Source organism: Telopea speciosissima, chromosome 7, assembly GCF_018873765.1.
Source record: "Telopea speciosissima isolate NSW1024214 ecotype Mountain lineage chromosome 7, Tspe_v1, whole genome shotgun sequence".
In the NCBI taxonomy this organism is placed as follows: Eukaryota; Viridiplantae; Streptophyta; class Magnoliopsida; order Proteales; family Proteaceae; genus Telopea; species Telopea speciosissima.
In genome coordinates, this window is record NC_057922.1 from 26,239,138 (window position 1) to 26,252,129 (window position 12,992).

The 12,992-nt window shown below is 38.8% G+C and overlaps 1 protein-coding gene across 2 annotated transcripts in view; it reads left to right on the top strand.

Annotated features, from left to right (window-relative positions):
* Nucleotides 1–5,825: 5,825 nt before the first annotated feature.
* Nucleotides 5,826–12,992, top strand: part of LOC122666773 (aspartic proteinase 36-like) — a 65,335-nt gene continuing 58,168 nt past the window's right edge. Inside the window, exons 1-4 of one of the 2 annotated variants that reach the window (XM_043862843.1) lie at nucleotides 5,826–6,490; nucleotides 6,964–7,093; nucleotides 7,218–7,465; nucleotides 9,521–9,745. In XM_043862843.1, the coding sequence (XP_043718778.1) occupies nucleotides 6,273–6,490; nucleotides 6,964–7,093; nucleotides 7,218–7,465; nucleotides 9,521–9,745 (821 nt within the window). In that variant the 5' untranslated portion in view covers nucleotides 5,826–6,272. The remainder of the gene's footprint in view (nucleotides 6,491–6,963; nucleotides 7,094–7,217; nucleotides 7,466–9,520; nucleotides 9,746–12,992) is intronic. The other variant, XM_043862842.1, reaches the window with a different exon arrangement.

A 12,992-nucleotide genomic window follows, 5' to 3' on the forward strand; every position in this document is an offset into this window, starting at 1 on the left:
ATATCTAAGACTATTCCACACCCAACACAAGTCTAAGCTAATTATAATAATTTATCAAAGTGGATCAACCACTTGAAGAATGTCACATTTGACCATCAACACCACCTTTACAGGCTCTTGGGGTTCCAAAGGATCTGTATCCGCTGCTGTGCGCATCGTGCGGCGCAACAGCGGCCATGTGCGCACAGTGGGACCCGTTGTGCACACATGGCCGCTGTTGCGGCCCACGATGCGCACAGCAACGCTCAAGTTACAGCAGCGGATAAAAATTCGGGTTCCAAATGATGAATCACAATACGTTGAATACAACTCAATGTTCCCAATGTGTAGTTCAAGATAACGTTCTAATACTCGGGTTCTGACTAGGTTTCAATCAGTCAGAAATCGAATTCGTCTTGATTTCGACCATATCTCGGTCGAACTTGAAACTTTCTCCAGACTAATTCAAACCTTGGTTTCGAGGCCCAAAAGTTGCTTTTTGCCTTAATTTTTTGTTGTGCTGCCTTATTTTTGACATTTTAAATCCAATCCATGCATTAGTTTCACATAGAGAACACTAAAAATAATACTTGGGGTTTTGATCCAAGTTTGATATTGTATATTGTTCTTGGATCTGGTATCGACTAAGGTTTGACCGGAACATAACACCTTCAATATAAATTAGATTTAAGCAATCTTGGATTTGTTAGAAAGCTTTGTTTTGATAGTTTTCCAACAAGTCCAAGATTGCTTAAATCTAGTTTATATTGAAGGAGTTATGTATCGGTCAAACTTAATTTGGTGTACGCAAATGCTGTCAAGATCACTCAGAATGAAAATATTGTTTTGGACATCAAAACAAATGAATATTTTACAGTATTTTTGGGTTTTAGCAATGTTTTACCATATTAGGATTTATGGAATTTCAAAACCCCAATATTAGAAAGTTAAAAATTACACCTATCATCGAAAATCCAGTTTTTGTTCTTGGACTGGGAAGTTGACTTTTTTTCTTTTTAAAATTTGATTTTTTAACTACTTTTATTGGATTCAAATAGGGGAGTATTTAGTTATTTATGAATAATATCTTAAGTAAATGAAATACAAATACAAAAACATTTACTGGCATACTTAAGTATTTATACTGGTTTCGAGCTAGGTTTCCCCAAGTTTCGATGGGCATAAGTGTCAAAACTTGCAAAATTAATTACCAACATCTCAGTCGAAACCATCGAATTTCGATCGAAACCCTGGATTTTTTAAAATCACCTTTCAACTCGTCTTGGAAACCTGTGAAACCGAGTTAACTCAATCGTTTCGACAGATTTCGCTCGAGTTCTTCTTCCATGGTTCATGCTTCTCCTTCAAAATCTAGGCAATTGGGGTATTTTCAACTCACTCAAACACTTCCACAATATTCTTTACGTTTTTTCTAGAAATTATGCAATTTGAACCAACCAAATTTGGACTTGGAATGTCCTAATTACTTACAGCTAAAAGAATTTTGAGGGGCAATTTGGGCATCTCAGACAATTTTCATGATATTTTGCGTGCCACAATTAGATGTAGTGATGGTTTGTGTGCCACAATTCCGGCTGACTAAGATTTGGGCCGTTGGATTGTCACTAATTGCGTCGAAGCTCTTCCATCAAGTAGATGGGGAGAAGATTCCAATGAAGTAAATGGAATCTGTGTCAATATTTCATACACTCGCGCCGCACCAGATCAACAGGTTTGCATGAGAAAGAGCTCTCTCGAACCCATATTTATGATCTCACCGTGGAGTAAAACCCTGCTTTGAAACTATAGCTTTAGTAACTAAAAGTGCAGAAAGAACGCAAACCGATTGAAATAGGTCTCACAACGTGTTCCGTTGGATCAGAAGTGAAATGGACGACCCAGATCATCATGAATAGAATCTTTTAATGCAATTGAAGTACATCTCTACATGCCTGTTAGTAAGGAAATTTCTATGGAGCATCGCACATTATAACATCACTACATCTACACGGACCATTGATGATCTAGCGGGAGCATAATTTCCGCCAAACTCTCATCCCCTAGTGCGCCTTTTTCAAGATGGTTCGATCCGAATTCTAATCCCAATCCGACGAATAACATAATTCTGGAACCCAATCGCCTATATGTTGCATTGAGTAAAATAGACGCATTACCGAAGCATTGTTTTTGAGCAATTTCGCAGCCTGATTCAGACATTGCATCAAGGGTGTTATCTCTCTTTCGCAAGGTGGTATTGCAGCAACCCCTTTGTCTTTGAAGTCTATTCTTGAGGACGTCATATATTTGTCTTCCTATTTTGTATCTTATACTTTAAGCTTTGTTTCAAGGAAAAATAACAATATTGCTGAGTGCTGATTCCTTGATTAGGAGGACTTTATCTGTTGCATATAGGACAGTTTGACCTAACTCCAATCCATGAATTCAGAAAATATATCTATTTTTCCCGTGTGTACTCCACACATTATATGAATAAATTTCCCCATCCCCTCAATATAGGCGGGTTGAGGTGTTTACACCAAAATAAAAAAATTGAGGCATTACATCGAACAAATATTTTTTTGGGGGTAAATTGCATCGAACAATTGGTGAAAGCACAATGCTTAGCCGATTTTCAAGCCCGGAACCATAAGCCCTAAAGCTAAAACATACTATCCCGACATGGCACACCCGCCCATGGGGCCCTCTGCGGGCCTGCCACCCAGCCATGCCCCTTGCCAGCATGCGGCTTGGCAAGGTGCCGTGTCGCTGCCTTGCATGCAGTTGCCGAGTGTGGCTGCCTCAGTGTGCATGCCATCGTGCCATACTGCCATGGCTGCATGCTTGTGGCCCAAGTGGCTGCCACCCAATGCATCTTCATTGCCACTTCATCCTTGACACTCATCGTGTATGTATGAACATATAATCAACCATCACATGCCATACCCATGACACCATCCAACATACTCTCACATACATGATCACCATCTTTAACCAAAAAAAAAGGAAAAAAACACATACATGATTACCATATCAACATGCCACCTCATGCATGCATGCATGACCACATACATATGTCATCATACCTCCATGTAGGGCTGCAAGTTTGGCCCTGTTGGCCCGAAACCGTCCTGGCTTACCCTGAGCCCGAATAGGACCTGGGCTAAAGATTAATGGCCTTAAGGGTGGGTTAGGACTTGAAATTCCTGGCCTTGAGTCAGGGTCTGGTCAGGCCAGGGTTGAGGCCTCGGGCCCAGCCCGACTCTGATTTTGACCCTAATTATATATATATTATGATAATATGACATTATATATTAATCTGAGTCATATCAAAATTGTAGATCTTCCTCTATTGGGTTCCTTTCGATCTTCCTCTATTAGGTGACTAGAATACTGCATCAAGTGCCAACCATAGTTCGAGAACTCGCGAGATCTCATCGAGTTTCTCGATTTTTTGAAAAATCGAGATGAAACTAAGTCGAGTTTCAAAAGTATGAGATCTTGCCGAGATCTTGTTTTGAACCCTTTTTGTGAGGCATCCTGTCCATATCTCGCCGAGATCTTGGGTCTTGGTTCGATATCTCGTTTTGAACCCTTTTTGTGAGGCATCTTGTCCATATCTCACCGAGTTTGATCAGTTTGGGTAGTCAACACATGAGTTTTGACAATCATAGCACTGGGTCTGCTTTTGGGCCCATATTCCTAGTCCCAAATCAACCATACCCATGCATGTCTCAATATGACAGTAGTAGTAGATCTCATGCCTCAACCCAACCGCCTCTGCCTCTTCTATACCCTAGGATAGGGGAGTTGGAATATGTTGATGACAACACTTATATGAGTACTATGACAAACTATGTGCAAAACTACAGCAACACTATGACATGGGAATTCTATGTGGATATGATTGGGGTTGAATACATTAACATATCATATTTTATGTAACATTTGTTTAAAGATTGATGTATTATACACTTTAACATTTCTAATGTTTATTTAAATTGTTTTACATTAATTGAATGTTTTGATTGCTTTCTATTACTAAACTATATGTAGAGTAGGATATTTTAGTACGGCGTCGCCCTCGACGCCTACCAACCTATGATCTGAAGTGAAACCCATATTTGGACTTTGTTTTTGCAAAATATGATAGTGTCATTGTGTTTATATAGCATAGGCTGAATACTAAGTTTCAAACCCAAACTAGGTCTAAAACCCACCGAGATGAGGCTTCGAGTCGGAAAAAAAAAATGTACCAACTCGCTGAGATCTCGACTCGACTCGGTATTTCCCAATACCAAGTTGGTACCGAGATCCCAGTTTTAGAACCTTAGTACCAACAGACCAGATATTATAGCAAGAAAAATCACTATCTGAAAGTTCAACAGAAGCTTGTGTTTAGAAACTACACATTTATTAGATTGTATCTGAGAATGAACAATGAAAGATGTCTTACCGAATAACACAACAGAGATCATATGTTTTTCTCTAACACAAGAACTTTTTGCAATAACTACTTGAACATCCTCTATAACACTCTAAATGCCTTCATCAATTTGAGCCCAAGGAAAATTCATTGAACACAAACCTCCCACCCTTCCCCCTCCCTAATTTTTTCCCAGGCTCAAGAGACCTAAAGGCAAGGTTTCCACAAAATATTCAAATCATGATAAGATACATAAGAATTCTAAACAACACCTATTCAAACTAATGAGAACCTCCATGTAACGAACGTGGAACATTGGTCGAATCAAGTTATAGTTTGACAGACTTGCAAGGAGCCAGGGTTAGGGTCAGGTCAGCCAGGCCCAGCCCAACCCAATTAGGGTAGGCTTGGGCTGGGCTTGGCCCGTCAGGGTCAGGGTTTTTAGGCCCCGAGTCAGAGTCAGGGTCAGGACGGGTTTGGGCCCAACGACGGGGACTCAGGGTGGGATTGGGGTTTTAAAAAGCTCAGCCCAACCTGACCCTATTGCAGCCCTACCTCCATGCACGCATCATATATGAGAGCATCCATCATGTCATCACCATACTTGCATGACATCATATCATCATTACCATACATGTTGTATCATGCACCCATGCAGCTCATCATCATCATCATCAATATGCATGTCATGCCATCCATAATGCATCAACATGCATGGCATACATGTCATATACATGCAAACACATACCATACACATCCTAGTCATCTCCGCACGTGACACACATATCTGCTATGTCACCAAACCACTATTAAAAGAACCTCATGGTTTGAGGTATCGGATCGGATCGGTCGATTTTGGCCGGATCGAATATACCGATTCGATCCAGCTATACAGATAGGGGTAAAAACATAAAAAATTTAACTTTTTAATAAGAAAACAGGGATAAAAGTGTCATATTTGTCCGAATTTGGGAGATTCTGATCCGTTCCCAATTCATATTGACCAATCCGATCCAATCCAGCCGATACCGAGATCACGAACCATGATCACAACACATCATTTTATACATGCGGTACATTGCCACACAATGCCTCACACTTTGTACACTGCCACGCGGCCGTATTATCCCTTGCCGCCCACGCACGTATATTGTGTGTTTGTTTTATCGCAGTAGTCCCCATCTACCTGTTCCATGCATCAGAAGTCTGCACACAAAAGAAAGAAAGGCATGAACTCTTCGACACTACAATCCTTTAAAATGGATTAAATCTAAAGATCGTTGTGTTAAAGTGTTCCTGGTACAAGTGAACCTATTTTCGTTTTAGTTGAACCGTCGTGGTTGTTACGTTGAAACAATGGCGGTTGTTCTTGATCCCTTCGCTTCCGGCTACATCATCTTCCTGATTATTTGCATTCGCCTTCCCCACATAATGAAGGAGGTAGATTCAATTCGATTCTCTGCTCCTGTTCTAATCAAATTTTACGGTCTTTTGGATGTCAATGGTCTGTTCAGATTCTTCTGTGAAGTTACTGCAATTCCATGAAAAATAGTGATCTGGGCTTTTAAGAGCTGATGAAGGAAAAGGGAACAGAGAAAAAGGGGAAAAGAAGAGGGAAAGCATCGTTTGGTTTGTGTTTCTAATATTCTATTATTAGTAATGAACAGGTGTTTGCTACTGGAGGACGAGCGGAGAGTACCCAATTCTGTGGTCGTCTCTGTCCTCATTTCCTCTATTTTATTCATCTCTAATTCCCTCTCCTCCCTTCCCGATCCAACTTCTGTCATTCCCCGGGGCCCCTATTGCCCCGGCTTCTCTATCTCTATGTGAATAAAACTAGAAAGGAAAAAGAAGAAAAAAAAGCGGAGGAATGGATGTCAGAAGATGGATATGTGGGCTCTCCATTTTGATTCTGTTTGAGGTCTCCAGTGTCTCTGCTTCTGGAGTTTTCAACGTGTATCACAAATTTGCGGGTCAGGAGCTGTCTCTGAGAGATGTCAAAGCTCATGATGGGCGCCGTCACCGTCGGTTCCTGTACTCCGACATAGATCTCCCCCTGGGTGGAAACAGCGATCCTAAAGATCTTGGGTTTGTTACCGATTCATCACTTACATTTTTTATTTCATTTCATGTCAATGTGATTTTCCGACATCAAATTTTGGATTGTTTAAACGTTATTTTCTGTGGATGTTGTTTTGACTCGATGAGTAGAAGACTCTTGAAGAATTCGGTTTTTTTTTATTTTGAATGGAGCCAATTTGATTTTCTATTCTTCATATTTGAGATATCTTTGTCAAATGGCACTTTCTTTTTTTTTGTTTTGGTAATTGTCAAATGCCACTTTTTTTTTTTTTTTTGTATATTATTTAGATTCTACGGGTAGGAGGGTAGTTTCTATCTTTTCTTCATTTTATACTAAATTTTATTATAATTATATTTATTTCTTCACATCAATTTTCTTCATTGCCATGGTAATTGCGTAAGTTGTTTTTATATCTTTTTATTCAATGACAATGACATGTATGTGTTGTGGGTTCTGGTGGATCTGTTGGTTGTCGTAGGACTTACTATACTAAACTTGCCATTGGGTCTCCTCCAAAGGTTTATTATGTACTAGTCGATACAGGAAGCGACATTCTTTGGGTCAATTGCGTCGACTGCACCAATTGTCCAACAAAAAACGTTCTCGGTGTATGCTTGTCCTTATGCTTTATGTCTTCTGTCTTGATCCACCCTTCAGTCCTTGAAATTCTTGGTTCAGCATCATTTCACATTTTTTTTTCTCTCAATTATGTGTTGTATTCATGTTGTACAGCTAGAACTCAAGACATATGATCCAAAAGCCTCTGCAACTGGAGAAGTGATTACCTGTGATCAAGATTTTTGCTACCTCGCTTCTCAGAGCCCTGTTCCTAGATGCACCAATAAAATGTACTGTGCATTTAGTGTGGAGTATCAAGACGGGAGTGCAACCGCTGGATACTATGTCAGAGATGTTATACAATACGGTCAAGTGTCCGGTAACCGACAGACTACACTCTCTAATGGGACTGTTGTCTTTGGGTATGGCGTACTTCTGTCATTCTATTACATTTGCAGCAGTATGTCAGTAATTCCCATTGATGTTGTATATTGTTGGACTTTTTCTTAGACTTTGCTTCCTTATCAAGTATACACATAAACATATGAATATATGCATTTCAAGTCCTCCTAGGCTGAGCACCCAAAAAAAAACAAAAAAAAATCCCAGGCTAATATTATTAACAGTAGAAGATGATCTGGATATGTGCTGCATCTCTAATATATTTCAGCTGTATTTCAAGTGTCTAAATTATTACTATGATACTCGAACATGAAAATGCATGAATATTGGGAGCTGGGAATTGAGCAAGTTCAACTGCTTAACCCATTTTGAGGTGAGGTTTTTGTTGGGGAAAATGAAAAGAACAAGGAAAAAATAATTTTTGTGGTTGAATCCCTCTTATCGTTTACTTTAAAAATCTGACCTACCATAAAGTGAACTCTATTTCTCTTTATTTTTTGGATCAATAGACGATGTCCTCTGGGCGAAAGGGGCCACCAATCTCTTTCTTTCCTCAATTGTTCCGATCAGCTCTAAAAAAAAGGTGTACCCAGTGCATGAGGCTCCCACCATTGCGGGTTCCAATCAGCTCTATTTCTCTTTATTTTTTGGATCAATAAGAAAAGATCCTTACTAATGGAACAAAATGCATTTTATCTTACTCATCATAAAAAGTTGCCCTTTTCCCCCGATAGCAGAAAACAACAACAACTCAGTCTTATCCCAACTAAATGGGGTCGGCTACATGGATCCTTGCCCTCCAATCAGCTCTTTTTGAAATCATACTTGATACCCTGATAGCAGAAAACATGGATTTAAAAAAAAAATACAAAAAACAAGTTCATCCACTTGAGTGTAGGGGAAAGAAAGTCTTGGTGTTTAACTATTTCTAGATCAAAGATTTATCTGTAGTCACATACCTGCAGAACCCAATGATATTCATGTTAAACGTCTGTGGTCGATTTTCCTCCCTCTGCAGAGACCAGGTGAGGAATTTGGTAAGTGAACACAAGATTGAGGTAGCATTATTGCAGGAGAATCAAAATTTGTTGCTGGCAATTGCCAGTGTGGATGGAACTTAGTGATATGGGAGCTGCCATTGTGACTGTATTAGATGGATTTTGCTTTAGGTAGATTACGGAATCAGAAAAAAAAACAAAGGATCATAGATTTAGGATATATGAGAGAATGATCTTGGAAACGGACTCTCCTGCGAAGCAAGGGGTAAGGCTGCATACATTTGCCCCTCCCAGATCCTGCAGTAGGGGGACTGAAGAAACAGAATATATCTGATTCTGTTGTGGGACTTCAAGTAAATTTCAAACAAGTGACTCAGAGACTCTCCTGGAGAGATTATGGGTTCTGAATGCGGAAAACAATGTGGTTCCCACATCCTTATGACGAGGGATATCTGACAACAAACTATTCAACATACGAAATGGAACTATCATATGATCGAAATATGTGGCCAAGTTGTTTGAAAACCTCCTGACTTTTGTAATATGCAAGGTATCCTTAGCATTCTTCATTAGTTTGTAGATAGGACAAACTTTTGGGAGTCATATGCTATGCACTTAACTCTAGTCTTATTATATCTGCTCGTTGATTAAAACACTGCTTATGCATTTTCTTTGGAAGGAAAAAAACAATCTTCTAAATGGAATAATCAACCCTTTCTTGTGAATGGGGTTGGTTGAGCTATCAGAGAAAGATCTCTTGAAGACCGATTCTCATTTACCTCTAAGTCTTCAGGACAAGATGTTCTCAGGTCAACTTCCTTAAGACCCATCCAAGCTGTTCTTCGGATCCACCTTATATATATGAAGCACTACTAGATGATGTCTATTACTTTCTCTTAAACCTCTACATTGTCTCTTAATTTTTCTTCTCTTTTATTCTTTGTTTAAAGTTCTGATGGATATCTCTTTATAATAGGCTGTCTTTTCATTTTTTTTTTTAAATTGGCATTGTTTCCTGTAGTTTGAAGATTTCCTTGTTGTGCTGTTTATGTAGTTTTCTTTATGTTTCTGTGTTAGGTGTGGTGTTCCACAATCTAGTGGCACAGATTCATCTGATGCAACTCTTGATGGAATACTTGGTTTTGGACAAACAAATACATCCATGATATCACAGCTAGCTTCGGCAGGTAAAGTGAGAAAGATGTTTGCTCACTGCTTGGGTGGTATAAACGGAGGTGGAATGTTTGCCATTGGACATGTTGTGCAGCCAAAAGTAAAAACAACTCCATTGGTACCAGATCAGTAAGTGATTTTTTCCTGTTTTACGAAGTAGTTTGTACCCTTATCTTTTTCTTATTTCTCATTTTAATATGTTTCGTGCAAGTTATTTTACTAATAAGATATCATTAACCTCTATTTGGATAAAAAGTCCTGGTGATTCATGAACAAATGTCTTAGATTGTCTTACTTATTTAAATTCTGCATGTTCCCAAGATTGAATCTAATGTTAGCAAATCCAAGTCTGCTTTATTGCTTGTTACCTTTTTATCGGTTCAATGATGAAATATTCAAGTGATTAGACATTCTTCTCGAGTGGGTAGGATGGTTATGATGCTATGTTCAAATACAAGCTTAAAATCAATATTAGGCAAATTAAATCATAGTTGTCAAGGCGTTGCCTAGGTGACCGCCTTGGTATCCAGACGCCTTTACAACTAGTGTCTCCTTGGTCGTTTAGGTGGGCGTTTTGGTCACCTTGTTGGTGTCACCTTGCGTCCATGCCCCCCCCCCCCCAATGCCTTGGTTTGCCTAGTGCCGTGACAACTATTTGCTATTCCTCATTACAAAAAAATTGCTTTTAAAATCTAATGCTGATTCATGACTATTTTGATGAATCAGCCATGAGATGTCTTGGTAAATATCAGAGACCAACAACCAGGTCCACATATTGGGAGAATTAGCTTAGGCTGTGCCTTACTTCTTAATTGTTTTGCGTCAATAAGAGAGTATTATTGTAGTTTCAGTCTAACTACATAAGTCTTAAGTCTAGTGGTCAGTAGTGGTGATCCTTCTTACTTGATTTTTATTAATTAGCAACCAATATATTCTTTTGCATTTTTAGGATCCTCTGAATGTTCATTGTACTACGAAAACATGGATAAACAGAGTCCTTTTATTTTTTATCGCAATGACAGAAAATGATTTCATCACATTGAAGAGTGTTGTAATATGGGTACAAGTGTAGAATTGTCTTATAGGGGTATTTTGGTCTTGTACTCATTCTAGATTGTTCTCCTCCATATTATAAATAAAGCTGGCCTGTGTCCCATTAGACACAAGTCACATTCACCCAAATCCACATGGTATCAGAGCAGAAGTTCTGAAACCTTAATCGCAGACCCTCTCTCTCCCTTTCTTGACTTAGCGCCTCCACCACCAAACCCGAGACTCTCTCTCTTCTCCGTTTGCATCTCCCACCACCATCACCCTTCTTCCTGCTCTCAGTGGTTCCGCCATGGTCCACCGAGAGCCTTTCTCTCTCCTTGAAGACGCCTCTCGAGATCTAGATTATTTTTCCCATGATCTGAGTGGTTTACCAGTTTTTCACAGGCTTTTTCCTATGTCTTTATCATTCAATCTACAGTTCCAAGCCTGTATGTCGACTTTCCAGGGCCAATCCCTGTTTGTTTGTTGGTGATTTTCAGGGCCAGCCTGTAAATCAGAACCATGTTTCCAGTTTTAGGGCTAGTTTAACCTTGTAAGCTAAACCACTTCTGGTATTAGAGCGAAAAAGTTTCTTTTATTTGAATACTTCAATCTACTTCCATGATCTCCAATTTTTGCACAGTTCAAAAGCTACCCTTGAACTTGAAGGTAGGTGATAAGAGTTCCTGCTTAACCAGATTCATCACTTGACTTCACCTCATATCATTGTTTATCTATTCCAACACGGGGTCTCTAACTATGAAGCCTTTTCTCAATTTGGTAAGTTCAATGAGGAGTTCTGATGTAGGATGGATAATGTAAATCAAACCTAGTCATATACTCATATCTACAAATCTATCTTCTCCTGTAGCAGTAGACAGTTGGTGGACAAAATTAAGCAATGGTGCAGGATGGGGTTGGATAACCTTAATCACTGCAAATATGCCCAGGAAAGAGAGAGAGAACTGGTTTATGTTACTCACAAAGAGAGAACTAAGGATGCAGAAAAAGTAACAAGGCATGAACTTCTTGCTCAAGATGTGGGGAAGAAAAAGGGTTTTCAAAGAGAAACTCAGAAACTATTTTAAAGAATATCCATACTAAACTCAAAATAAAATCTCTATTGTTCTTAATACATCACATAACTAGGGTTGCATTTTAAAAAAAAGCGCTAGAGTTGGAGAGGTTTTTCTCAACTCCTAGAGTGACCAGATAACTCTTATTTATAACACTGTAGCAACAGTTGGCACTCGAGTTCTTAGTATCAGGAGGTGCAATTAGTGCATCATCTATTGTCTTGTTCAAGTCTTTTTTCACTCGCATTCTCTTTATTGAATACTTCATGAATTAAATCTCTCAACTTGTAAGTAGAAATCTGGGCGGGGTAGCTTTCTTGCTAGTTGAAGGCAATGTTCAAAATCTCGCGAAATCTCGGTCGAGATTTCGGAAATTTCGAATATCTCGAGCTGGTCGAGACGAAATGTGACTTCGAAACCAAAAAATACAATATCTCGAGCGATATTTCGAGCATTTCGCGATATCTCGAGATATTTTCTATATCTCGTGAGATATCAAAAGATGCCTCAAAATGACTTCATATAAATGTTCATATTTCGTCAGTCTCGGTCGAAATTTCGACCGAGACTACACAACAGCTCTGGTTTTTGGTTTTTGCTCTTTTCTTCTTCATTCTTTCACTTCTCATTCAAATCCTTGCCGCATCTACGCTGGAACCACTTGGAGAATACAAGATTCAAACTTCTTAGCACATCTGTGAAGCCTTTCCACTATTCCAGGTAAAACCATCTTGTCAAAATTTGTTTTTTTAAGGGAAATGCATGATCAATATGTTTGTTTGTGATGAAATTAATATATGTTAGACACCGGAAGCCGATCTACAACTTCACGGTGTCGAAATTTTTTTTGGTATATATATATTTTTTTTATTTTTCTGCTTCAAACATTTGAGTCACTTGATGAATGATGACTACTTGGCTTGTAGGGGACAATGGGGGATATTGTGATTTTGAATTTTTGATATCATCTTCTTAACTCTTAAGTTGTTAACTTGTTATTGTCTTATTATTGACTTAATGTCTTATGTACTTAACATTATGATTTATGACTTATTATGTTTCCAACTTAGTTCCAACTTCCAAGTCAATTTACCTGTTTAATGTACAATGTGTATGTGTAATTAACTAAGTTATACATTAGGGTTCGACCGTACATTGCCAATCAATGGTGCAAATCCAAAACACCATTTTGGGTGACTATTTTTGCAATGTGAACATTTAAATGTGTTTATATAGCCTAAAATAGGGTTTCTATGAAGTTTCAGGCC